Source organism: Trichophyton rubrum (assembly GCF_000151425.1).
Source record: "Trichophyton rubrum CBS 118892 genomic scaffold supercont2.1, whole genome shotgun sequence".
In the NCBI taxonomy this organism is placed as follows: Eukaryota; Fungi; Ascomycota; class Eurotiomycetes; order Onygenales; family Arthrodermataceae; genus Trichophyton; species Trichophyton rubrum.
Genome location: NW_003456428.1, coordinates 906201 through 931853, shown reverse-complemented (window position 1 = coordinate 931853; position 25653 = coordinate 906201). Strand labels below are relative to the sequence as shown.

The window sequence follows — 25653 nt, the reverse complement described above, 5'->3', positions numbered from 1 at the left end:
CGACTTGGAATCTGAGTAACTAAGTAATGGGACAAAAGTAAAACGTGAAGAAAGCATAAGTGAGAAAGGAAAGACTAAGGTCAGTGTTTCGTCAGGATATTAAATCAAAAATACAGTCGAACCCCAGTGAAACCGGGCAACAGTGAAAAGTGAATTGCAAGAGTAGGTATTCAGATTGTTCTCCTCCTTTTTTTAGTCATACTGGGTGGAATAAGGAGTGACTGAATCTAAGGTGATTCATCTTCGCATCCAAGGGAAAGGAGGATCGGTCATAACATTGTACTGAGGAGGACGAGACTCCAAACGACGAGAAAAGGCAGCAAAAAGGTCCCCGCGAGCTTTCTTACGAGCAGATGGCAATGGCTCGCATTCTGGAGACCCAGTCACACAATCGTACCAGTCACGGCTGCTGATGTGTGGGCGAAATTCTGGCTCAGTAGTGAAACCAATTGCACGAGCTTCAGCAACAAGATCTTCCAGAGCATTAGGCGTTGGGTCTCTCGCCTGTCGACCAAAAGGGAGGTAATTGTACCGAGACACGATTTCCTCCTCGCCGTTATCATGGTACACAAGCATGGGCAGCAGTGGTTCGCGAACAGCCCTGCGGTGTGGTGGCAGCTCTCGAGCAGGAGGCACCATGGGAGATGGGAAAGAAGGGAATTGAGCCCGGCGAGGGGGCAGAGATATTTCTCTGCTGACTATTTTACCCTGGGACGACCAGCCGAGTTGGCGGAAGGGAAGTGATTTCTTGTAGACCTCGTAGCCGCCGCATGAGGAGCCTTTAATTGGTGGGAGTAGATCTGGCTCTAAGGCCCTGAAGGCCGGGTAAGGCGTAGGAGGAGGCGATGGGCTCTTATAGGCGCTTTCTTCTTCCTTGACTGGGGATGTGTTGCCCTCGTTGCACTCAGGGCCGTTCGAGAGGCGGGTGTTAGGAGTGTCTGTGGTCTCTGAGCCACATATCTGATATTCGTCTGCATTGTGCCCCTTGTACTTCTTGTCGAGCACCAACTGGTGCTCCGGTGTCGACCGCATGCCGACCGCATATCCATTGGCAGTTTTGAGGCTGCCAAAATCGAGATTGTAGAGGTGCTCACGCTCTCGCTCGCATTCGAAGTTGACTCGGGGCTGAGGACCTGGGCTGTCCAGGGCAAAGATAGAACAGGTCGAATGAGCGGTAGTTGGCGTCTTGACAACCTTGTAGTAGAAGTCCATTTTTCTCAGACGTATATCTAGTGAAACTTCAGGGTATTTAGATATCAGACTGGAATTTGAGAAGGGAATTATTGACGGTGCCTGGGAGTGGCAAGTAGTGATAGCCGCAGATGAGAAGATCAAGATATCAAGAATGTGCGAGCGCGAGCTGGCTAAGCGAGCAGACGCCGATAATTCCAGCCACCAGGAGGACAGAGCCTGCTGAGCAAGCCTAGAGGGAAAGCTCTTTGTTCAGGGAGCGCGAGGGTGAAGCTGTGTTCTTCACTGCGTTCAGATTCAAGGGGCTGGGGATCGAGGGAGAGAAGAGGCTTCTGCAGATTTCCAAAGTGAGGAAGAGATGGCGTTCAATGTTGATGACCATCGATATCTCCTGACCAGATACGCTATGTCAAGTCATGAAAATGGTATATTGTAGATGTCTCTCTGACATTTGACTGGGCCTTTGCTCCAGTGGTATTCAGCGGCAAACAGGGGGACATATGTAGCGTCTCTATATAGAGCAGCAGGCATGTCCCATCCATGTCTTTCGTATGTTAGATAGAATAAAGACGGGCAGTAGGGTATAGCCGTCAATATAGATCATTAAAAAATGCTCTTTCGATTTGATTCCCCTAGAAGATGTTAGAAACGAAGACACGTTCAAACCCACCTCTACATATCAAAGCTTTCAGCGCCATTTAAAGGGAGAAACAGACACGAGTAACCCCTACTTGTATGGCAGAGACGAGCTTAAGACGGCAAACCAAATAATTTCCCCCTAACCAATTGCGACCCCTGTAGGAAGAAATTAAGAGGTAAGGCAGATCGGAGGGACAGAAAATTAGGGGGAGAAGCTGTAGAAAGAAGGGAACAAGAGAAGGATCAATTCATGAAGCAATATAGTATCATGACGCAGGAGACAAAGTAAAAAGGCCGGAGGAGAAAGAAGAAGAAAAAAGTCCATGAAGATATGAAACAAAAAATTCGCCTCCAATTGTTTCCCCTTTCTCCCAATGGCCGTCTTTGCCTCTCCCTTTCCCATGATCAGCTTTTGTTGGATGAAGAGTATTAGAAACATAAAAAATGGGCCTTTTATTGATTCTCTGCTTAGATGAAATTTTTGTTAATTGCATCAAGAAAGAAAGGAAAAAAAGTTATTTGTTAGTTGAGTAGCAGCCTTGGTGTAAGACCGGCCCTGTCACCCTTCTTAGGGAGCCAGTCCATGCACATGGAGCTGTAGAGATCTGCTCGCTTATTTGCCTCCAAGAGAAGGGAAGTTCTTCTCGTCGACGGTAGGGCCGGTAGCGTGGGAAGGTCCGCCGCGAGGAGCTCCGCGACCGTTTCCACGGCCACCACGGAAATCACCACGTCCGCCACGGCCGCCACGACCGCGATCGCCGCCACGGTCACCACCACGGCCACGGCCACGGGAGGAGTCACCACCACGTCGCGGGACCTCAACGAAGCGCATGTCGACTTCAAGGATATTCTTCTCCTTGCGTTGGCGCTCGCGCTTGCTCTCCTTGCTCTGGCCCTTGATGTACTCGTCTTCCTCGTCATCGCGCTTCAGCTCCTTGGCGGCGGCCCATTTCTTGTCCATCTTAGCACCCTCATTGGCCTTGCGGGATTCTTTTGCGGCAAGTTCGAGCTTGGCCTGGGCTTGCTCAGCGAGGTAGTCGGCATATGATTTGCTCTTGTCCTCTGGCTCCTCAACAGGCTCCTCAGCATTAGCCTCCGCGGCTTCTTTCTCCTCGGTGCGGGCAATATCTTCTCCAGCACGCTCATCCCTCAAAGCAGACTCGCCAGAGCGAGAACCCCAGCCCTGTTCGACCTGCTTCTCTGTAATACTGCATATGGGCAAAAAATAACATTGATTAGTAGCCGCTCTTGATAGCAAAATAAAATCTCACAATATTAAAGATAACGATAATAACAATAGTAGTACTTACGTTCTGTCGGTGCGAGATTGACGGTCATCCCGAATGTTGTTACCGCGGGTATCACGGTTTCTATGGGCAGCTGGCGGAGCGCGGTCACTGGGGGTATCGGTTGGCCGGTTGCGGTTGTTCTGAGATCCAGCATTGCGGTCACGGAATGCTGATATACCCGAATCACCTTGTTAGAAAGCAACGTCCCTATAGATTGATTGATATTGATGATAATGACATGGCGGGTAATTTGGTTGTGGTCGTGCTTGCCCACGTGACATCATAGTGGAAAAATCGCCACAGCCAAAAATAAATAAAAAAAGGTGGGATTGATAGAGATATCGCGGGTATGGAAGAAAGATTGAGTATAGTGTATTTACCTTGCTCGTTTCCAGGGAGTCTGGGTCCACGGTTGCCACGAGGAGGAGCAACAGTGTCGCGAGGCTCGCTTGGACCGTCGCGCTTGCCACGGCGAGGAGCGTTCTTGTCGACGACCTGAACTGGAGGTTCCGGCTCTCGATTGGGATCGAGCTCAGGGTCGTTGCCTGTGTGTTGGGCGTAGATGTTAATGTCTGTAGGTCAAAAAAGTAGCCGACAGCCTGGGGACGGGGGGGGGGAGGTATAGTGTGTTCCGAGAAGCAGCAGCGTCTATTCGATGGTAGGTAGCAGGATAATTCATACCAAGAAGCTCGTAAATGTTCTATATCAACACCCCCCAAAAAAAAAAAATGTCAGCTAGCCGATCGAAACGATGCATCGAGCCCTCTCAATTGCTCATGTAGCGAGCTACCGAGCAAGAGAACATGTACAGGAAGGGCAAGCCGAACGCACCTTGGACCGGACGTCCGCCATGACGCCTGGATTTGATATTGCCTTCCTTGGAAGGCTTTCTGTTTATTGCAACAATTCGGGGATATGGAGCGACCTGGACTCCAGAACAGAAGGCAGAAAACCCCTTAGCGAGCAAAGGAATTCGGCCTCGTGTGCTGTGGCGATGCGGTGTTGTCGACGGTGCGAAGGAGGTGTTGTTTTTTCGCTGTCGCTTTCTCGCCCGTCCGCTTATTTGCCTTCTTTTGCTGGCCTGCGTCGCTCTTTTCGCGCCCGCCCGGAAAAAAAGCGCCCTAAGCCTGTTTGGGAGTGCAGCTTTTTGCTTCTTCGGGTTAAGCGAGTTTGCTTGGGCCGCGCGGGGGAACGTCGGGCCGGCGCTTGCGGGCAACGGGACTTAGGGCTTAGGGCAGATGCCCCAAAGAGGGAGGACGTCGATAGAGACCATAAGACAATGACAGAGATACACACAGAGATACAGACAGAGATACGCAGCCAGGCAAGATATACAGTACTGATGATAATGATGAGCATTGTCCATACATAAAGTGGGTATCGAAAGAAGTCGTTTTATTTTATCCTCCTCTTCCCTTCCTCCAGCAGACAAACGACAAGAAAAAGCAAACAAACAAGCTTAACGCCTCGAAAATGCAGCAGACTCCCTCCTTGAGCTGACTGTAGATCCCTTCCTCCACCTGCAAAGTAGCAGGTCCCGAGTAGCTAACGATATACTCCATAAAATAGCTCCAATACGTCGTACCAACGTAGGCCCATTTTGGCCTGGCCAGATTGGTCCGGCATGGTCAAAGATGTTGCATAACCAGTCACGTCAGAACGATATATAGATGCAAGAGATTTCTTATCCCCCTTCCTTTACCTTACTGTCGGCCGTGGCTCTGAGTATAGGTAAAGGGTGTGGGGAAGTGCATGCTGGCGGACAAGCCGAATGGGTCGGGATCCATCATGGGGTCGAATTGTTCAATATACGACGTGCTAGCCGTCATACCTTCAGCATCGCTGCTGGTTGATATCGGGTGATGCCGTTGCTGTATACGTGGCAGAGACTGAGACTGGTAGTCTGCTGCAGTGCTGCCCTCTGGCGGATCAGGTCCGTCCACGGAGCTTGAACGAGCGTCATATTCCTGTTCTGCACGACCAGTGTTAACAAAGTAGTCTCGGGGATATAAACATAGGAGAGGTAAGAAGCGGGATGGCCTGACTTGCCTAGCTGGTTATATTGCTTTTGAAAAGGGGAGAGGTAGTAGGTAGGTGGTATCCGTGACGGTAGGATAGGGGTTGGCTCAATGCTTTTGGTAGCAGCAGAGGTAATTCCCGGTCTAAAACCACTTGCCTGGGGGGAAAGTTGAGCTCGATGGTACGGGTGAGGCTTGTACTGCTGCTGGTGCTGTATGTCGGCGGCAGTGGGAGAGACCGTTCCCTGCAAACCAAAAGCTGTCGACTTTGTTGCCACTGGAGAAGACACATGAGAGGACGGAGAGGCCTGGTGCTGCGGTGACTGCATAATGTAGCTTCCCTCATGATGTACTTGTGACACAGAAATAGGCTCTAACTTCGGGATATGTGTGGCTGGCCCTGGGGAAGTCTGTGCTAAAGATGAGCCGTGAGATGGCTGGCTGGTTGGCAGCCTGTTAGGGGGTAGATTCGGGCTACCACCCCTGAGACGTAGCTCAGTCTGTACGTCGACGCCTATGTACATCAGCATTCGACTCTTGTTCAGGAAACATGCAATACCGTGTAGGCTTAAGGGTTGGTTACCTTTCTCCAGCAGAATCCTTTCCAATAACGAGTTCTTATACCGCAGCATAAGGCATTCGTCCGCAGCGTTGCGGTGGCTTTGTTGTAAGCTATGTAACGTTTCCTCGTTATGCTTTATTGTGGTCTCTAGCTGTTTTATATATTCGGTCCTTCTCTCGCGAAAGGCCGCCTGGGCCTGTCTGTTCCGCTGTTTTCGTTCTTCAGAAGTAGCATAAATCTGAAGCAGTGGGCACAACCAAAAGGCAGAGTGCAAAGAGCACACCGCCCAGGTACCATTGTGTTAGCCTCTTATGCCCGTACAATTCCAATAGTGTAACAAGAAATATTGCGGAAAATAGGGGAGAGACTGCGGTGTATCAATATCCTCTCGCCCCTTCTTCGCAGGAAAGGCCAAGTACCTACTGGCTTTCTTCCTCCCTTGCGCTTCTGTCTTTGCACAGGGTCCTGAATAACAACTTCTCCTTCGGGCTCAGGCGTAGATAACGACGAACTGCATGAGCCCTCGACTGTATGGTGTGGCTCGGACTTTGTAGCTACTTCGTCCATAACGCCATTCCTCGATCCACTATGGTCGATAGGCACCGATCTCATTTGGCGGGCTAGCTGACGTTGGTATTGAACGGCCTTGATCCTAAGCTTGTCAACCTGCTCTCCCTTGACGCCGACAATTGGTAGAGGCGAGACCCTGTTTTACCAACCCACACGCAGGTATGTATAAATATAAAAACAAAAAGCCACCTTGAGCTGGATTGGGCGAAGGAGGAAACTGGCGTCACGGGTACGGCGCAGAGAGAATGCACCAATTGGTCATAGGTAAAAGAAGCGCGCGGCTGGCGAAGGTAGTTGAGCAGAGCTGGCTTTGAGGGAAATAAAATAGCCAGCGTCTTATCGATGCTATGAAGTTGTTTCTGTGTCTTCCCTAGAATTTCACTGTAGCGGCTCCAAGTCGATCCAGTGTATCTCCATCCGGTGGGCTCGGGGGACGTTAGGGGTGTGGAGAAGCGGATGATAGACTCGTAGTTGAACTGGGGGAGGATCCAGGGAGGGAAAATAGAAGAGGAAGAAAAGCCGACGGCCGCCGCTCAAGTAGTTATAACTTAAGTACTCCGTAGTTACGGGGTAACTCGCCGAAAGCTCCTATTCTCCTTGACAGACTGCTACTTGAAAAGGGCTAGAGGGATTTGATCCGGCTCCAAGTATATCACGATGGCCTTTGCATCAAGCAGTCGATGAACGAGCGAGCGAACAAGCATGCAGGGGAGCGAAGGCCGTCCGTTTTCTACCCTTGCTCCAGAGCCTAGCTCTCCAGTCCTTGCGTCTTCTCTCAAGATCTAGAAAACTGTTGCTTATGCTATCCCTTGTCTAGGTGGGAACTCTCTTCCCTTTCCTAGCACATCTTTCCCTCCTGTCCGTTCCATTGGGGCGCCTCTCTCTTTGCCTGTCTTCTCGTCTTCTCTCTCTCTCTTTTTTTTTTTTTTTAAACCTTTTGGCCTTCTTTCTTTTTCCTTTTCTTTTTTCTTTTTTTCTTTTCTCTTTTTTTCTTTTTCTTTTTTCTTTTTCTTAATTTTCAACAGAACCCCAAGTGGACACAAGAGGCGGCCGTGATATGTGGCAGCGGCAGGGCAAACGAAGGTTTAGTTTTGGGTGGAAAGGAGCTGTTGGCCAGTCATGGGGTTGATAGTAGGTGCTTCTTGTCTCCTTCTCTCCCTCTTTACGCCATCATTAATCTTCCCGCTGTCCCCTAAGTAGGATGCTTGCGCCCTGAAGTGGGAAGGTGGAAATTTTACAAAGCATCTGGCCATAGCCACAAGTTCATTGAAAAGAGCCGAATCTGGGGGTATAGGCAGCGATGGCCTTCGGCACCTCGCTTCAAGAACGGTGGCATGATTAGCCGCTTCATCTCTCTTCTCTTTCTCCGCAAAAATACGTGAATGCCCCCCAGAAAGCCTCCTGTACGAGCATCATGACCAAGCATACTCCGTAATGGACTGTACGTTGACCCTCCCCAGAGCCTCCCTTTTCGATTCGGTTTGCGCAGGTTGGACAGTGAACTACATTCCGTTGGCTGTGTCCTTGCAAGCCAGGGGGTTGTGGGGGAGAAGTCAGGCACTCGGTCTCCTCCCTTTTTGTTGGCCCCCCTTAGCCTTCTACCCATATGTATGGACGAATTCCAGAAAAAAGCCTAATATGATAGTGAGTCTGGAAATTATCCGGGGGAACCAAGTCTGGGAAAATCACTCAAAATCGATGATCCCCCTTGGTTGATCCATCAGCGTTGGGAAAAAAGTACGCGATGTACCAAGTAGCAACCCGTTTCATCGGGAACTCGAGGACTTAGGCTAAGCGTCCTTCTTCGCCTTGTAAGTACGAACATCTGAGAATTCTATCCTCTTAAGCCTATGTTGGGGATAGTTAACGGATAACGACCTCGTACGTTTATACTTCATACCTCCTGAGGCTTCCTTCGCAAGGTCAGCCAGGAGGACCCCCGTCAGCAAATTATGTATATGTATCAAGAGAGAACTATAGCAGAGCGGTAGCAAGCGTATTAATGCATCTTTATCTGTAATCCAATCGGATCATGACTTTTCCCATCGGGAAACTCGGGCTGCTTGCTTCTCGTTTCTTCTTCTGTCTTGTCAGTGATTTTTGCCTTTCCTTTCCTTTTCTCTTCTTTTCGAGAGGGCGGTTGTGGTGGTGCTTCGCTCGCGGCAAGGGTAGATTATCTGGGCAAAGCAAGCCATCGCCAGGCATCACGGTACTTAGGACATCCACCGACCTTCCGGAATCGTTATCCGCTGGCATCGATCAAGCCTTTCTGGTCGAGATCCAGAAACAAGCTTGCTTTTAGACCAGAGAGAATCAATTCCACCTTTGACACATCGAGGCTAGAAATCCACGAAGGTACACTAGTCGGCTAGTTGAAGTCTAGTGCCGGCTGTGTTGGTGAGATCCCCCCATAGCCTCGATCCCCAAAAGCTCGGAGCCGGGAATAGGCTATCAGTCAGCAGCATTTCTCAGGATGATGCGCAAAAAAACCACCTAAGATTTCACGAAAAAGACAGAGAATCACGACTGCATCTGAGAAGGGGGGGGAACGCCTGGCCAAGTCATCACAGAGTGACAGGTTCTTTCTATCTCAAACGCAAGGCCAAGCGCACCCCCATGTTGTTCCTACATCTCTTGGTGCTGCGCGAAGAACTGTGAGCCTCGCTTCGAGGGGTTCGTGGCGGCCATGCTGCTTGCTTCGTCTCCGTCTTCTTCATCCTTCCTCATCTCCTTTGTCTAAATCAGCTCTGCCGTCCAGAAGCCACCCGAACAAGGGACGTCTTCGATCTCTTGATCTGGCCTGCGTCGTTTAGTTTGTTAGTTAGTTAGCGACCCCATCCACCACCCAGGTCTTTGGCTTCCCGAAAAAATGTTGGAAAGGCAACGCCACTATTCCATGGGTGCGCGTATCTCACTCTTCCTGAACGGGGTTCTTTTCTTCTTGTGTGTATGCACTGTCCGGGATCCCAGCCTGTACTGGATTTCCCCTTGACCTGCGGAGTTTGCGTTGCGTTGCGTTGCTCTGCTTGTTTTTTGCTGTTGGATTTTCCTGCTTCGTCGACATCTCGGGCGAGTCGCTTAGTCATCATCGGCCTCCCTCGCCGACGTCACATTCGAATTTCGGCTTGGACGAAGTGGACGAAGTGGACGAAGTGGACGAAGTGGACGAAGTGGACGGCAACGAGATGGAGCAAAGAAAAGAAAGCATGGAGCGGAGTAGAGGAGGTGGCAGCAACGATGCAGAGAGCGCGTGAGAAGGCGAGAAGCCACACAGTGCAGGTGGCCGGAACACTTCCTCGGCCATGTTTTATACAGGTTGCTGGCGGTCGTCCTTCCCCGGCGCTGCGCATGGCACCATCGGTTCACCATAGTCAAGTATATGCAAGCTGCAAGAAGCTGGTCTCTTACCCTTCGTAGGTACATGCATTGGCGCAGAGTACCTCGTGTAGTTTCTGTGGCCGATGTGCCCTTCCAACGGTCTCTATGATGACGTACGAGTCACCCACCAACCAAGGAGCAGTCAAGGCATTATCCTCCCTTGATAGGCTCCCACACGCAGGAAACGGCCCGAGTCTGCCTCTAGGCCACAGTCTGGTCGAAGCATAGCATGGGATATATATGCTCTTATGCACATGTACCGATGGCGTACACACCCTACATAATCGTGCGGTGCAGTCGCTTTTTGACAGGGAAAATCAAAATCACAGGTCAAATATATGAGCCTCAGTAACCAGAATGAAGGGATCGACTTCTATCACACGTTTGGGGTTACGGGTAATCCCAGCTCCGTGGACTGAGCTCCCCTTGAAACCGCTTAATTTCATCAGGACTGCCTTGCTTTTACTGCTTGCTGTGATGGCAACGATGGCGATGCTGCTGCTGATAATCGGCCACTCGGGGAAGAATCGATGGTGTAAGTATTTAGAAGTTGGTTTGTGCTGCCAAGATGATGACTCTATGAAGCGCATTTAAATCGAGGACCCAAAGATCTACTTCTTCCGGGCGTCGGGGTGAAGGCGGGGGCGGAAACTGTTCATGGTTCATCCTTCGAGGCATTGATAATGAAGGGCTATTAGGAACAAGGATCTTGTGGGGAGATGCATATAAACACAAGAATGCTCTTTCTTGTAACTTCTTACCGCCACCTCATAAATATAGATGGGGAGTGTATGGAGCACTGCATATGATAAGCTTGAGTTTTGTTTCTACCTAGTCATGAGATCCATTTCTTCCTAGGTATTTCCGTATCTGTGACATCGTTTGCGTAGAAGGGAAATGGGACTCCTTAAGGGATAGCCGACATACCGTTCTTGTCTGCCTGTTCACGTGTAACGGTACATTATCTGTGAGTGTAGTTAATAGTACTACTGAAACGAACTTGGTTATCTCCAAAGAGCCCATCATTGCCCTAAATTGGCGTGGATGAAACCTAACTTCGGCCCCTTCTCTAAGATTATAGATCATCGATAAAATCGTGAGCGACAGAAAAGAGAGGGGAAACCCCCTCCCGAATCAGGATGAAAGGAGAAGAAGTACAGGGTGTGGGATTCCAAGAACAGAGGCACATGCCATCAGTTTTACGTCCTTGAGGCATGTGTCCAGATAGTATCAGAACCCGAATTTCGAGCCAAGCGCTGGAGGATTTAACATCAGCATTCATGCCGGTTTTTAGCATATCTTCGTAAAGCAGGGAGATATTGACTTACCTCCTAGAACTGCCTTCTTCTTTTGGTTCCTGACAAACTTGTTAACGTCATCTGCTAGGCCGCTGCTGTTCTCTCCAAGGCGATCCATGCTATCGCCCATAATGTTTAAATTTTCAGTTCTTTCCTGCATTTGCCTTTGCATATACGCCCAGTATGACTCTTGTGAACCCTGGGAGTTAGAGGTGCTGGTTCGGGGAAGACGCCCTTCACGCTCTGCCCTTTGACGCTCTTGCTCTTCGAGACGCATTTGCTCAAGCATGCGCTTAGAGGGAGGGCGGTTTGGTCCTCCAACTACAAGTAGATTTGCGTTAAACCAGCTACTAACATGTATGGCTTTGGTTTATCGAGGCTAAAAACTTACCCAATAAATCCACATCTGCAGTTGATACAAATTGCGTCCCGGATATCCATTGTAGATTGGAGATAGTTGGGCGAGGTGGGGCGATTGCTTCGGGGTTAAAGAGCCTATCTGCTGACCGGAGCCTATGTGAGAGGATGTTTTGTCAGTTTGATGTTCATATTAGAGGGAGACAACAACTTCATTTCCACGTACAACGGGCTACCGATACCCCAAACATGAAGCATAGCCAGTTCAGACGGCCCAGTCCATGCAAGAATATCTCCGGATGGTGATATCCGAGCATCACCCAACCTTCTAGTATCAAGTATCTTTCCAATACTTATAGAGCCAATCTCCTTTAAGGCTGGTATAGAGTACGCCCTAGCTTTCCCATCACCAAACAAGCCTACCACGCTGCACCCCCCAGAGGAGTGAACCACAGAGGCTGCATCACACATGAAGTCATCCCAATTCTTATGGGCGCCTTTAGATGTAGCGGGTTTGAAAATACGACAACCAGAAGGTGTGGCCGCGACTATCACTCCATTGACTTTACCGCCATTTCGTAAGTCTGAGACGGCGTCCTGTGTAGCTAGTGTCTGAGCTCCAGTCTCCGCATTAATAGGGCAAATGGATAGCACCCTGTCATCCAAACTACATGACCCAACAAAAGACACAGTATACGTTGCGCCAGATGAAGGAAGGATTTTAAATGTAGCTAAGTGACCGTTGTTTGTGCCAACGAAGCAGCTGATACTCGAGTAACCTAGGTATAATCAGCAAGGGATATTTGGGAAATGAGGGTAAATTAACTGAGATTAGGACTCACTGTCATCTTCAATTCTTAAAACACCAAATTCAGCACAAGTTGGCCAATCTACCCCTTTTTCCATTGAAGAATGACTTTTCCAGCTGCTTCGCCGTGACTGTTTGGCTGCAAAATCCGTCAAGTTCGCTGAGTATATCACAGCCGGGCCGCGTAAGTCAAGAAATGCGATGCTTCCAGACTTATATCCGACACAGATGAATCCTACATCACTGTGCTTGAGAACGGTAATTGATCCCTGGCTTTGGTCTAGCAGTGCAAGAGGGAGTAGCCCTTCCTTCAGTCCAGGGTCACCTCTATGAGAGATGCTAGTAATTTGGTCTGGCCCATTATTCTCCCCAAGGGGTACATCTCGGCCAGCGTTTTCATTCCGGCCCCATTTAAAAACCACTAACTCTCCGCTTTGGAGGCCGACAGAAAGTTCGCCTGCGGCGCCAGAAAATGACATCTGGGTGGCTGCAATTCCATCATACCTCCCAACTGCGCGAGCAAGATCCACTTGAAGAACCGTAGGATTCTCTATCTGATCGTCATGTCCGATATCCCAGAGACGTATGAGACCATCTGCATGTGCAACAATAGCAATATCTCGGCTTTCAAAACGTTTAAGTGCCTTTTTTGCTGCTGCTCCCCCGATAAGAAGGGGTGGTCCTTGTGCTCTCTTCTCTCGCCAACCAAGCCATCTTGTCCTGTCGATGCAAGCAAGATCAAAGTTGGTAGCAAATGGATGGACCATTGTTAGAGACGGAGGGAAAACATTGGTAGGAGTTATGGTGTATCCGCTTGGAAAGCTTAGAGTAACTAGCTCCCCGGATGATAGAAGAGCAACAACTGCAATAGGGTCTTGAGCACCCCCGAAATGGGGTGATGCTCTGGGAATTAGACAAAACTGGGCTACTTCTGCATTTGGCGGAGTCGATAACGTTGACTGACGCTTTAAAGATGAGAAATGACCAGACAGGACTTGCCAGGAAGAAGTTTGGTAGTTGGGAGTAATCCCAAGGTCAATAAACGTGAGCCCTTTTGTCATCTCAGTGGTAGGTGTTCCGCCGGCTATTAGTAGCCCCGTATCGTCCGGGTTTTCTTTGCAACACCATGCAATTTCAAAAATAGGTGCCTTTAGTGAGAAAGTATTAGGAGTTGAGCCAGAAGTAGACGCGAGTTCGCCTGGTTTATTCACATCTATTGCCTGTATCGTTCTAGCCATGACGACACGCCCATCTTTCGGGTCCCAAAACACAAGAGATGAATCTTCGTGCACAGTTAAAACAAAAGTGGCAGTTGGGTGCCAGAGTGCCTTGACAACTTTGGGCCACCTCGTCTCACGAGCCGAGGAGGGGTCTGAATCACCACCTGGAGCGCCCTTGGGTACCTCATACTGGAAGTACTTGACGGGAACATTTTGTTTGATAGAAAAAATCACAGCTCCATCCGAGTATCCGATCAGTAGAGTCCCTAAATCCTTTGGGTGAAAAGCAAGGGATAATATGGGGAGAAATCTGGCCCTCGAATTTCTCTCTTTCCATAAATTTGGCACTTTGAACGGAGCTACCATATGCCGATCGAGGTCATATGTGACAAGCTCGCCTATCGCCGATAAACGATCAGCTAGGGAAAGCTAGAAATAGCAGCACATTGAAATAATAGCCATAACCAACCGTTCTGTAGCCCGATAAATGCATAGTCTAGGGCTGGGTCTGTAAGCACACACGTAGCATGTCCAGGCGGCGCATACGAAGTGACGAGCTTTCTCTCATCAAGAGAGAAGACGTATAGCTCATTCTTGGCAACGGCGAGTAGCTTATCTCCGCAGAATTGAAGAATACTCGTTGACGCTTTGCGAGGGAGGGAAAAAACGGCAGAGACTCGCTCTTGTCCAAACACATAAATTTCCCCGCTCCCAAACTGCGTCTCGCTTGTGCCGGCAGCGAGTAACGATTGAACGGGGTCATACGCTATGGCGCTGATTCGGGAATTTATACCATAACGAGCCACCTGAGAGAGTGCCGGGTTAGTTCACATTATGCAGCACTCATAGGGGTGGCTGGTGTGCATCCAGTCCTCTCTAACTCGACGGACTCACCTCGTCTATGAGGAAGCTTTCTGGCGAGAGGCTCCCGGAGAGATCACTCTGGATGCCAGCCTGCTTTCCTCGTAAAAAATGGGCCATCTCTATAACTAAAGCGTTAACGAGCGCACGTACTCCGATACTGGGATGGTTTTATTCAGATCGCCAGCAACCAAGACAAAACGAAGTCGTTCGCGATTAGAAGCGAAAGGCGTTTCTGGCTCGCGCTCTTGGCGGCTGACGTCAAGTAAATAAGCTCACCAGCTTAAATGCACGTGAAGGGGCATGGACCTCATTTCGATAACCGCTAGTTATTTGTCGACACAGTATAAAACAAAAACAGTAGAAAACACAAGAGGTGCTTGGATAGTCATCTTGCAGCTTTGCTTTTATCTCGCCTTGTTAGCAGAAGGGGCTGGAATCCAAATCCCGAGCGAACGCCTCTCCAAATCCATCCCAAAGCCCATTTTTCCCAGCTCCGATGTGTTCCTTCTATTATACACCGTAGCAGTAACCCTAGGCGACCCGAATCAAACAGAGTTGCTCCATGTGTTTCAATACAAATCGCAAGAAAGATGGAAGATAGAAAGAAAGAGTATCATGGGGTATACTCTGCTATAGAGGCAAGGTCCGACATCAAATTCTTTCGGACTCGAAGCTCCTCCTCATGGGGCTGATTTCGATAGTATTGCTTCACTATTTTGAGGATATTGCGATAGCAGGAGTAACTAAGGGTTACCATACCATTAGCTTTGATGAATTGGAACGTTCTGTCGGCGAAAGCCACTTACAAGAGTAAACGGATAGATGCGAATCTACCCCGGGTAGGGTCAGACCCGTACCCACTGATAATTTCTGGGGAAGGGTTTTCAAATATGTCGGTCATGAGAACATCACCCCAGGTCGCAGCAGTGAAATCGATAATTCCGCTGATATCTTTAGTCTCAGGGTCGATAATGATATGGGAAGGCTGACTGATATTGTATAAAATCAAACGTGGTTCCGTAACATCATCAAAAACAGAGGACAGACGATTTGCTTGATGACGAATCTCAAAATACGGTAATGAAATAAGCATATTTTCGGCATTCCATAGAAGTGATTCAAGGAGATTAAGAAATGCTCGTTTCCAAGTCCGTTCTCCTCTTCCCACGCATATATCATAAACAGGGCCGAATTTCATAGCGGTATGCTGTCCAATTCGATCGACAGTAATACCGAGTTGCGTGTCAATGCGTCTCAGCTCATCTGACGTCAACTTTTCTTTGATTTCCGAAAGAGGCGTGCCGGGACACTTGTAACGTAAAAGAAATGTTACCGCTGGAGATGACGGAACTACCTCACATCGGATAAGCTTTGGGATGCACCATATTCCGCTCGGTTCAAGTAACAATAAGACGTGAGCTTCAACTTCGAGAGCATGCTGTTCATGGTATAGAACAGTTTCTGGTTGGCGTGTCGATGTTTTCAATGCGAGCTCAGTTCCTCCAGACATATGTAGGAGATAGTGCGGATGCGGGTCTTCGTCATAAGTTTGTATGTCCAAAACCTTCTGGTTGGGGAAAAGGGGCTGAATAAATCCATCAATAGAAGAAGTGTTTTTGTTATTGCGAGGCACCTTCCCGGTAAAACCAACTGAGACCATCGTTGTAGTAGAAATTTGCATAACATAAGGGTATGGTGGAGTACTGCATTGCCGTTGCATATTTGACAAGTTATGATGACCACGACGGGAATCCTGGCCAATACATGAAGAGATACGACTCTTGGGGATGAAGCCGAAGGCAGTCATTGTGTGTATATAAGAAACTGTATATATATGTTTTGCTTCCTCACTGAAGTCGAAAAAGTGCAACCCTCCATTATGTCCGAGCAATGTGCTGCAGCCTTCCCTACCTATATAAAACGGGCCTTGAGACGCTAAGAGCTATCAAACCACCATGAAATGTGGATAGAGCACGATAGGCAGATTTAACGTTAAGGGAATCGCTTGTGTCAAATTCAAGCGCCACAGGTCTGGTAAATTATGCTTTTGATCATCGGACTAATGCCCCAAGCATCCACAGGGTTCGATGTATGGATGGTTGGTAGGGGTATTAGGGGTATATTCCAGGCCACCCTCCCATTTCGTCTTTGGTCGTATACTGTACTGAAAAGTTGTGGTAAGCAGCTGCGCCAGTAAAAAGGATGTGCGGAAGAAAAATCGACATTAAGCAGCCTGGTTAATACCAAGTTCACCCAAGTTGCATCACAGCCAGCGGTCCCGGCCGAACGAACGGAAGCCACTTGGCCAGCCTGCTGAGTATTCAAATGGTGATAGACTCGTGTTTGCATCAGGCCTGTCACACCCTGGGGGGAACGCCGCAGGAACGGGCTTGGGCGGGAAACCTGCACTGGAGTCCTTGACCACTATGGTATCCGCACACTCGAGATGTGCCGTTGGAAGGTTGGAGTACGCCTGTCGAAAGTAACCTCGCCAGATTTTGCTGTGTTCAGTAATAATGCTCGATGCATGTTTAGAGGTGAAACGGGGACGCTGTCGATTATGCGCCGCGTTGCACCAATGAGAGCCGCGCATTTGGCGAGATTTCAGATTCGGAAATCCTTAAAATCCAAATGCAACGCAGGGTGGATCGCATCCATCCATCCCGAGCTTGCTTTCCTTCGTCTCCTTTTTTGCTTCTTCCCTTCGTCATCACCGCTCAGCTTCGACCATCGTCTGTCGTTTCTTGGCGTGGAAGGGAGCCAATCGCCTATCTATCAAATCCCCAAAGGTGCCTCTCTCACGCCAGCTTCACCCGCAAAAGCAGGCTGGTTGCAGAATGAGAGCCTGCGGACAATGCGAAGCGAATAATTAACGTCAGATCTCGTGCTTATACAGTCGGACGGGAAGACTTGGTCAAGCAGGGTCGGCTTGAGAACGCCCGAGATTACCGAGCATTTGTCGCTTCTCTTACAGAGTACTTTGCGCCAGTCCATAAAATAAACCTGGTCATGTATGTTGTCCGCGTACATGGTCAGTCATCATGCTATGTATCAAGAGGCATCCCCAAGGCGTTTTCAGTTGGCGGTCAATGCGTTCTCCCTGGTCCTGATGCAACATCTCTGCCGTTCCACCTTGGGTTCGACAGGCGAGTGACGGATGGCAAGCGGTGACGAGGTCTTCCAACCGTAGGTGATCATTTGGCGAAGGACAAAATGATGCCAGGGCTATCTTTCTATCTGTTGTTCGTGTATTTTAATTTTTCAAACCCTTTTTTTTTTTTTTTTTAAATCCCACTTCGCCCCGTTAAGCTTCATTTTGCTCATTTTGCACTTTCTCGTCTCCTCCTGGTTCCTTCTCCGGCTTTACTCCCGGCCGTGGCGTGGGAGAATATATTTCAGAGAGGTTGTAACGCTTTAATGCGTCATAATCACCCTCAACCACACTCATGCCGCACATAGTCTGGCGTAATTATGGTCAGCCATCTCCGCGGAGGTATACTAAGAATCATGTTTGGGGATAGGATGCACTCACCTGGATAACATCGACAAGAATCAACAAGTCATAGTTTTTCAGGTCCACTGAATGCTCACCCCCAACAATACTAGCAATGAGTTTGATGACCGCGTCCCTCTGGCAATCCGTGTTGTTTCTGATGGTCGGTCGAATAGCGTACTACATAGCGCGCCACCAGTGAGTAACGATATCCAGAACTTGCTTGCTAGGCCTGGAAAAGTATCATACCTTTCTAGGAGGGCCGCCAGAATGGAAATGCGGCCTCAGTACATCACGAGCCAGCTCCTCCAATCCGCCGCCGAGAATCTTCTTCATTGATGTAATTGGGGTTAATCGTTTAACCCAACGACTTCTCTTCTGTTCCGGATGTGTCCGGGCATCAATGCATAGGCGATGCACAATATCTACCGGATTCAAGGTACCGCTAGTTTTCACGAATATAACTGCCATGCTCTTAAGTCAGGGATTCAGCGCAGTGCCAAAAAAAAAAAAAAAAAAAAAAAAAAAAAAAAAAAAAGGTCGCATTCTAGACAGCTTACGACACGGGACGTCCAGGTTTATGAGCTGAAACGGTGCTTTCGATTGCTTAGGCTGCATCTGCTCCACCTCCCGCTTTATCTGTTCCTCGATATCGATATCGTCGTTCTCATTTTCATCACCTGTGCCATCATCGTTTTGATCCGCGACAACAGCTCCTGGTAGTTCCTATGATTTCTTATCAGTCCAATTGCTAAGAGAATAGCTAGGTGATCGAAACAGAGAGGGAAGGCTGCAGTGCAGACCTGTGAAAGGAGATCTAGGATCTCAGCGGAGCATTTTCCCTCCCGACCTCTATCACAGCTAACAAAAATTCCAGAATCACCGGTCGCTAGTTTTCTTTTCGAATTAATCTTTCGCTTGTCATGGCCTTTCCACTGGCCCTAAGACGCGTGTGAACACAGTATTCAATTAGCTCCCTAAGTATAAAATCAGAGGACGACCCTCGCCAGGTTTAGCACTAGCTGGGCTTTTCACCTGGTAAGAACCTACCTTTTGTCTCTTATTATCACGAGCGCTAGGATCGCTTGCTTTTCTTTTACCTCCCGTGTCGGCCATGACTGTGGTGGGCCGCTGTGATTTCTGACTGAAGTGGGAGTTGTAACCAAAATGTTATGAAGGTTAACCAAAAAATGCCCTTGCTTACATAATGAATTGTGAGAGATATCCATGGAAGATAAGATTCGGAGAGGATGATATTTTTTACCGCATGCCTGTGACGTCATAGGTTGCTCAGAGCTGATGTGGAAAGCAAGCAGGTAGGATGCACTGCCAGGGAAGGCTTGGTGCAAGGTACTTTCCTTGATAAATATATAAGCTGAAGGTCTGTTTCTTAATACAGCTATGTTGCTACTGTTGTAACATTCTGAATCAAAAGACTACTTCATCCTGCCAGTGTATTTGACGGCCATGGCTTCAGATATCGTCACCAGAGAGCTTGAAGAACCTATCGATGTAGCGGAGTATCTCTTCCAACGACTGCGTCAGATGGGGATTAAATCCATCCATGGCGTCCCCGGTAAGCTGATATTTATTGAGAGCTTTGGTACTAGATATCTCGTGTCTCAGACACTAATTGGCATGAGTGTTTAGGAGATTACAACTTAGGAGCTCTAGATTACATTCCGAGATGCGGCTTGCATTGGGTAGGGAATTGTAACGAATTGAATGCCGGTACAGTCAATAACTTTTGTTGGCTGCCTTTGGATATAATGCTAAGAGCAGAATAGGATATGCTGCCGACGGCTATGCGCGCATAAATGGGATCTCGGCATTGTTTACAACATTTGGAGTGGGAGAACTCTCGGCTCTCAATGCCATTGCTGGGGCCTATTCTGAATATGTCCCCATAGTGCATATTGTCGGCCAACCGAGTACATCCTCACAAAGAGATGGAATGCTTCTTCATCATACCCTGGGAAATGGTGATTTTAACGTCTTTGCCAATATGAGTGCCGGAATTTCCTGCTCAGTGGCAAAGCTGAATGATCCCCGTGATGCTGCCGCATACATTGATAGTACCCTAAAGGAATGCTGGGTCCGCAGCCGACCAGTGTACATTACTCTGCCTGTTGATATGGTCAAGCAGAAGATCGAGGGGAAACGCTTAAAAACTCCAATAGATTTGCGACTTCCGGATAACGACCAGGAAAAGGAAGACTACGTGGTTGATACTGTGCTGAAATATCTGCATGCTGCTAAACGGCCAGCTATCATTGTTGATGCATGTGCCATTCGTCACAGGGTTTTAGATGAAATCCATGATCTGGTATCAAAATCAGGCCTTCCCACATTTGTTGCTCCCATGGGCAAAGGGGCAGTTGATGAAACTCTTCCCAATTACGGCGGAGTTTATGCCGGAGATGGCTCCACTGCTCAAGTTCGGGAGCATATCGAAGCCTCTGACTTGATTTTGAGCATCGGAGGAATCAAATCGGATTTTAATACCACGGGATTCACTTACAGAGTCAGTCGTCTAAACACCATTGACTTCCACAGCAACTACATGGTTGTTCGGTATTCAGAGTATCCCGGTGTCCGGATGAAGGGAGTCCTCCGTAAAATCATTAATCGCATGGGCAAATTGAATATTACCGCTCCTCCAAAACAGGAGAATGTACCGGAAGAGAATCCTCAATTTCCAGCCCCAACTATTACTCACTCCTGGCTATGGCCGAATGTGGGTAACTGGCTGCAAGAGAATGATATTGTCATTACAGAAACAGGTACCTCAAGCTTTGGCATCTGGGGTACAAGATTCCCTAAGGGAGTAACCGCTGTAAGTCAAGTTCTCTGGGGTAGCATAGGCTATTCCCTCGGAGCCTGCCAGGGAGCCGCTCTCGCAACCAAGGAAAAGATGCCGCGCCGTATCATCTTATTTATTGGAGATGGTAGCTTTCAGCTTACTGTTCAAGAAATAAGCACAATGATCAGAAATGGATTAACTCCAATAATGTAATACCCCTTCCATACCATATCCTCCTTTCATTCTCGGGGACTTAGCTAATGGATGGTTCCAGATTCGTTATTTGTAACAATGGGTATACCGTGGAACGGTACATTCATGGATGGAAGGCAAATTATAATGATATTCAAGAATGGAAATTTGGAGAATTCCCGTCTGCATTTGGAGCGCAACCTGACAAATTTGCGACATATCAAATTCGAGAGAGGCAGGAACTCCTTGACTTGTTCTCCAACAAGGAATTTTGCTCTGCAAAGCGTCTCCAGGTAAAATCATATCCATGTGCTCAATTCTAGATTAGAATATTGGAAGTTGCTAACATGACTATCTCTTTTCGCCTAGATCGTGGAACTTCTTACTCCACAAGAAGATGCGCCATCCACCTTAAGACTGACTGCCGAAATGGCGGCAAAGAGAAACGAGTGATTGGGAGTCAATTCGGCTGGGCAGTCATATAACTCATCCCGGAGCCTTAACATCGGTAACGTCGTCGTTAAGGGAAATTTCGAGACTGATAGTTTATTGTAATTTTTATTATACTAGTTACCTGAAAACTACAAACACAAAATGATAATAACCGACCTCAAGAGTACATGAAGTTGAAGACGACTTTCATCAAATCAAAGAAACAGAAAATCATCGAGAATGGTCAAGACAAGAAGTGGTCGTGATTAACTAACATTGTACAATGGCCTTTAAATGATAATTTGAATGGTATCAAAAGGGCAGATAAACTAAAGGAGGCCTTTGAGTATCATCCCGTCTATTAAACAGAATAATGAATGGGCAGAGAAACAAACTGGATGCCAAAAATTAAGGGGTAGGTGCAAATCGAAGGATACCGCCATGCGATCAACCGGCCAGGTATAGATAGTAAGAATCATTCAATAAACGCATCAACACACGTGAAAGCACGATAACACACGGGACAGGAAAAACATGAGCTATAGCATGTACTAGTAATCAAAACACCACGGCCAGCAACCCCAAGACCAGTAAAGGCAAAAATAAATGTCATAATTGGCATAGAAACGCCAGAATCGGTTATTCCGGATGGTCACCTGAGCAATGCGAAAGATGCAAATAGGAGATAGAAAATGGGGTCAGGAAGAATACAGAGAGAAGAAGGTAAGTGGGCAACATATATGAGTGGGGGCGAGAACCATTTCAGCACCCGCAATCAATAAGATTGCAAGGGGAAGTTTGGACCCAAGAAATGAACGAAGGAGAAAGGTAATAGGGAAAGGTGTTGGTGTGGCTTTTCAGATCACATCATAGACCTGTCGTTCCAGAGGAAATTCCCGATTTATTGCAAACATACACTGTCAATTAACTTCAGGGTAGTCTCACCGGAGCTTCACGCACTTCCTTTCAAGGGCTGACTCCCTATTGGCTCAGAGGCAACGCCATTGGTATCATTAGCACTCCCATTGATGCCAACATGGCCGTTCGATCCATCCGTTGGTTTTGTTTTCACGACCCCGGCCCCTTTGCTGTTAGGAGTGGTAGTCAGGGCCGAATCTTCAGTCGCTCCCTCGGACCCAAACGTGCTAGTTGGAGCACCGGTGCTCTTCTTAATCTTTTTCTTGCTGGGTTCGAGAACCATGCCTTTGGCGGTGATAGAAGTGGAAGGGGGTGCCGGGCGTTTCTGAGGACTGGATCCGATACCCAAGGAAGGCTGTGGTGGAATCTTTCCAGATGCGGGAACACGAGGCCGTCCTGCCATCGGTCGTTGTTTGGGTGGTAGCTCATAGTCTTCAACCAAGGGCTCATCTTTGTTAGCGTGGAGTTTAGCCAAGAAGAAATTCCGCGCAAGACCAATTTGTGATGGGATGGACTCCAGAGTGATTTTAGGATATTGCGGTGGGGTAGGAAATAAGTCAGATGCGGATTGAGCAGAGCTGTTGAGTTCAGAATTAGCAGTTTGTCAAAAATATAAGTGATAAAGGAATGACTTACTTTGCATTCTGAGCCTGATGAGCATTGAACATCCTGTTCTGAAGGAGATGTAGAGGAACGCTAAGGCTTGCAAGACCAAACTCCTTATCCAAGCCAAGCTCCTTAAATCCAAAGAAATCCTCATCGATGTCATCAGCAAAGTCACCCCCAACGAATTGTTCGCTTCCGTCGTTGAAAGCTCCAGACCCATCACCACTCGTGTCAGCGAATGCAGGGCGCAACAATTCCGTAAGATGGTTCTTTAATCTTTCGTGGATAACAGCAAGTTTAGCGCCATGGCGGTCTATATCGTCCTTTACATAGGTCTCTAATGTGTCCACGTCTGTGCCAACGGCCTGCAGTGTATGCAGAATCATCTCCTCGGAGGTATATGGCAGCTTCCATTCTGATGTTCCAGTCTGATCTGACGAGTTGTCCGACGCAGGGACTTTGGGGGCTTCCATGTAGGATTTAAGGGTTTGTCCAATCTTGGTGAAGAAGTCTGATGCAACGTCCGTAATAGCATCCAAAGCGGAGGGTTGGTACTCCTCAAAACCAGTGTGATAGAGAATCTTGCCAATAGATCGCTGAAGTGCAGCTCTGCAGACCCAAGGGTTGATTACCGGCCCCTCGCCATTCATGACATGAGGCGCGATATCTTGTTCAACGAGCCGTTCAGGTTGGTACTTTTGAAATTGGTTTTGGTACATCTAGGTGACCAGGTTAGGTTTGTCATAATTCTGAGTATAGAGTTAAATGGAGTGTAAGTCTCACCTGAGATTGTTGTTGCATTTGCTTAACAATACTGATTTTTGAGCAAGCTTTTCTAGTCTCTTGCATTTGCCTCACGTTCGCATCCAATTTTTTCGAAAATTTGCTCACAGGAGCAGTAAATAAGCCACTAGGAAGGACTCGAAGGAACTCTTCCGAGTGCTCTACGACATTCCCTTCAGCATCTTCGGTCCAGTGGAGGTTCTCAGGAAGGTCTGGAATGGCCGACATCACATCATAATAATCGGGAAGCATTTTATCTTCTTCTTCTTCAATCCCTTCAGCAAGAGTCTCTCCACTAGGTTCGGCTTTTTCCTGTGAAGGAGCGGCCTCAGGCTTATCTGTTTCACCTGGCGTTGCTCTGCGATTTCGAATCCATCTTCTCATACCAGGCTTTGTTCTGAGGAGGGCTTGCTCCTCTGGATTAATTTTATCTCCTTTAAAGAGTCTATGTCTTTCAGCAGCGACAAGAGCACGATCCTTCTTTGTCACTAGTTTCCAGACCTTGAACTCGGGATCTTCAAACTCGGAACCAAGGCCTAACAGGGCAGCACATTGACCGGCAGGAGGTGGTCCAATGCAATCTATATCCATGCTATCACCCTGGGTTGCGGGAAGGCCGCTATTATTTAGGGTCAAAGGTGTAAGAGTACCCGGGGGTGGCGTTGAAGAATCGTTTTGACTCCCTTCTAAGAAAGAGTCCTGTCGGGCAACTGGGGCTTCCTGAACTTGAGGTCGAGAATCAGTTACTGATGTAGTCTCTGACTTAGTCTCAGGTGCAGTCCGTGTCGTTGATGTGCCTTTCTTGGATTTCTTCCCTGGAGCCTTCCGCCCTCGGGAGGACATGATGGGTTCATCGTCACTCTCTTCCGCACCATCAAGGTCAGCAAGTTGAAGTCTTCGTTCCTCAGCCTCAACCTCTGCCCGGTCCCTAATAACAATATCTGGAATGAGTGGCACAAGCTTTTCCGTTTCCTTCCTCATGTAGAGGGCATGCTTGCGTAGGAAATGCTCAGGATTGGCGTTGTATTTCAAGCAGTTTGCCCAGATGAGATTAAGATCGTCAACAAACTCTTGTTTCGATTTGTATTGGATGGCCTTCAGTTTCTTGGTCATGGTTCCCAAATCCATAGGTCGTTTGATAACTATACAAGTATATTAATAAATTACCCTAAAATCCAAGAAGCGTAGACTTAACTTACTGTTAACATAATCCGGAGCATCTCGTCGATTGACCTTTGTCAAAAATGCACTGGAATGCTCTGTCTGAGCTTTTAGTTCACTCAGAACTTTTTCCAGGGCCTCATAGAGTTCTTCTTGTCCGATCTTCTCTTCGCTGGCCCATTTACTTCTGTTCTTCCGAACCTCACTCATCAAGCTCCTCAGTTCAGCATCAGAAGCTTGTACTTCATGGCGTTTCATGTCAATTCGCGCGATAAGGTTCTTCAGCGTTAAACTTGATGCGCCGAGATTGGCGCTGCTGAGAGTTCCATGTCCAGGGCCTTGAGCAGCAGTGGAATCGTTACTGGCGTTATTCTGGCTGGACATCTCAGCCTCAACTTGTCTTTCAGACTCCTCCAGGCGTTGCTGGTCCAGCATCGCATCACGGTCATTCTCTAAGGTGTAGAATATGGTATGGAAGCTCTGACGGGCAGCCTCCTCGGTAGCCTTTTTGTCTTGTTCCAATCGCTTTCGGATATCCTCCGCTGATTCCTTCTTCGCGTCTTTGGGGTTCTCCGGGGCAGAACCAGGTTGTGAGGATAGCCTTGGTGGTGATTGAGTCGCGTGCTTTGGTTCAGGGGGGGTGGGCGCGCTTTTGGATTTTGGGGGTGACGGCCCTTGGCCGCCAGAGTCACTGCCACCCTCATCATCATATTCATCATAATCGTCTTCGTCCAAATTCCTCGCAGGCTTCCGAGGCGCAATTTGCGGTGCTGGTTGCGCGGCGGATTCAGATCCCGCCTCCGCTGCGTTGGTATCACGAGACTCCGCGCTCGGCAAACTGGAGTCTGATATCTTCGGTTTGCCGCTAAATAAAGAATTTATTTTTGGCCTCGCTTTCCAGGTAACTGTTTCTAAATGCGACTATGCGAGGGTCTTCTTCGGGGCGCAGGGTCAATTTTCTGATATCGATATGCCGCTCGGCATGGACTCCAAGGTGGCACGGGACCGCAGCTGAGGCGTACGCGGGCGGGAAGGGTTCTGGAGAGACCATTGACGAGGATGCGTGTCAAA

At 48.3% G+C, this 25653-nt stretch overlaps 10 protein-coding genes across 16 annotated transcripts; 1 reads left to right on the top strand and 9 right to left on the bottom strand.

Annotated features, from left to right (window-relative positions):
* Positions 1-237: 237 nt before the first annotated feature.
* On the bottom strand, positions 238-1212 carry TERG_00361 (uncharacterized protein; the record flags this gene model as incomplete). The annotated part of the gene is made up of 1 exon (XM_003238324.1): positions 238-1212. One exon carries the CDS (start codon positions 1210-1212, stop codon positions 238-240), a length of 975 nt encoding a protein of 324 aa, XP_003238372.1.
* A 1140-nt stretch (positions 1213-2352) lies between these two features.
* On the bottom strand, positions 2353-2751 carry TERG_11551 (uncharacterized protein; the record flags this gene model as incomplete). The annotated part of the gene is made up of 1 exon (XM_047750653.1): positions 2353-2751. One exon carries the CDS (start codon positions 2749-2751, stop codon positions 2353-2355), a length of 399 nt encoding a protein of 132 aa, XP_047605088.1.
* A 228-nt stretch (positions 2752-2979) lies between these two features.
* TERG_11550 (uncharacterized protein) lies at positions 2980-3971 on the bottom strand (the record flags this gene model as incomplete). Its single annotated transcript, XM_003238322.2, has 5 exons — positions 2980-3038; positions 3141-3288; positions 3500-3664; positions 3801-3819; positions 3951-3971. Coding segments are annotated over 5 exons (411 nt in total), but the record flags the coding sequence as incomplete, so codon positions are not given.
* Positions 3972-4366: 395 nt separating this feature from the next.
* Positions 4367-7049, bottom strand: TERG_00359 (uncharacterized protein). 2 transcript variants are annotated; one of them, XM_003238321.2, is made up of 4 exons: positions 6123-7049; positions 5721-5937; positions 5169-5651; positions 4452-5091 (listed from the first exon to the last, which is right to left on the bottom strand). In XM_003238321.2, exons 1-4 carry the CDS (start codon positions 6309-6311, stop codon positions 4823-4825), a joined length of 1158 nt encoding a protein of 385 aa, XP_003238369.1. In that variant the 5' UTR covers positions 6312-7049; the 3' UTR covers positions 4452-4822. The 2 variants fall into 2 exon arrangements, with proteins under 2 accessions (XP_047605087.1, XP_003238369.1); XM_047749093.1 differs by having other exon boundaries at positions 4367-5091; positions 5169-7049.
* Positions 7050-7325: 276 nt separating this feature from the next.
* On the bottom strand, positions 7326-8780 carry TERG_11549 (uncharacterized protein). The gene has a single exon (XM_047750652.1). It carries the CDS (start codon positions 7873-7875, stop codon positions 7504-7506), a length of 372 nt encoding a protein of 123 aa, XP_047605086.1. The 5' UTR covers positions 7876-8780; the 3' UTR covers positions 7326-7503.
* Positions 8781-10288: 1508 nt separating this feature from the next.
* Positions 10289-13696, bottom strand: TERG_00357 (uncharacterized protein; the record flags this gene model as incomplete). 2 transcript variants are annotated; one of them, XM_047749092.1, is made up of 3 exons in its annotated part: positions 10289-10903; positions 10976-12081; positions 12145-13696. In XM_047749092.1, 2 exons carry the CDS (start codon positions 13694-13696, stop codon positions 11459-11461), a joined length of 2175 nt encoding a protein of 724 aa, XP_047605085.1. In that variant the 3' UTR covers positions 10289-10903; positions 10976-11458. The 2 variants fall into 2 exon arrangements, with proteins under 2 accessions (XP_047605085.1, XP_047603544.1); XM_047747584.1 differs by having other exon boundaries at positions 10289-12081.
* A 403-nt stretch (positions 13697-14099) lies between these two features.
* On the bottom strand, positions 14100-17453 carry TERG_11548 (uncharacterized protein). 2 transcript variants are annotated; one of them, XM_047750650.1, is made up of 2 exons: positions 15001-17453; positions 14100-14937 (listed from the first exon to the last, which is right to left on the bottom strand). In XM_047750650.1, exons 1-2 carry the CDS (start codon positions 15999-16001, stop codon positions 14808-14810), a joined length of 1131 nt encoding a protein of 376 aa, XP_047605083.1. In that variant the 5' UTR covers positions 16002-17453; the 3' UTR covers positions 14100-14807. The 2 variants fall into 2 exon arrangements, with proteins under 2 accessions (XP_047605083.1, XP_047605084.1); XM_047750651.1 differs by having other exon boundaries at positions 14100-17039; positions 17167-17453.
* A 45-nt stretch (positions 17454-17498) lies between these two features.
* On the bottom strand, positions 17499-18803 carry TERG_00356 (uncharacterized protein; the record flags this gene model as incomplete). Its single annotated transcript, XM_003238318.1, has 6 exons — positions 17499-17654; positions 17727-17867; positions 17937-18151; positions 18248-18413; positions 18491-18628; positions 18738-18803. The coding sequence occupies 6 exons, from the start codon at positions 18801-18803 to the stop codon at positions 17499-17501; spliced, it is 882 nt and encodes a 293-aa protein (XP_003238366.1).
* Positions 18804-19154: 351 nt separating this feature from the next.
* On the top strand, positions 19155-21135 carry TERG_00355 (pyruvate decarboxylase; the record flags this gene model as incomplete). 4 transcript variants are annotated; one of them, XM_003238317.1, is made up of 5 exons in its annotated part: positions 19155-19263; positions 19338-19418; positions 19475-20699; positions 20765-20975; positions 21052-21135. In XM_003238317.1, 5 exons carry the CDS (start codon positions 19155-19157, stop codon positions 21133-21135), a joined length of 1710 nt encoding a protein of 569 aa, XP_003238365.1. The 4 variants fall into 4 exon arrangements, with proteins under 4 accessions (XP_003238365.1, XP_047605080.1, XP_047605081.1 ...); XM_047749089.1 differs by lacking the exons at positions 19155-19263; positions 19338-19418 and having other exon boundaries at positions 19642-20699; XM_047749090.1 differs by lacking the exons at positions 19155-19263; positions 19338-19418; positions 21052-21135 and having other exon boundaries at positions 19642-20699; positions 20765-21005.
* Positions 21136-22664: 1529 nt separating this feature from the next.
* TERG_00354 (uncharacterized protein) lies at positions 22665-24549 on the bottom strand (the record flags this gene model as incomplete). The annotated part of the gene is made up of 2 exons (XM_003238316.2): positions 22665-23357; positions 23422-24549. The coding sequence occupies 2 exons, from the start codon at positions 24547-24549 to the stop codon at positions 22665-22667; spliced, it is 1821 nt and encodes a 606-aa protein (XP_003238364.2).
* Between the last annotated feature and the right edge of the window lie 1104 nt (positions 24550-25653).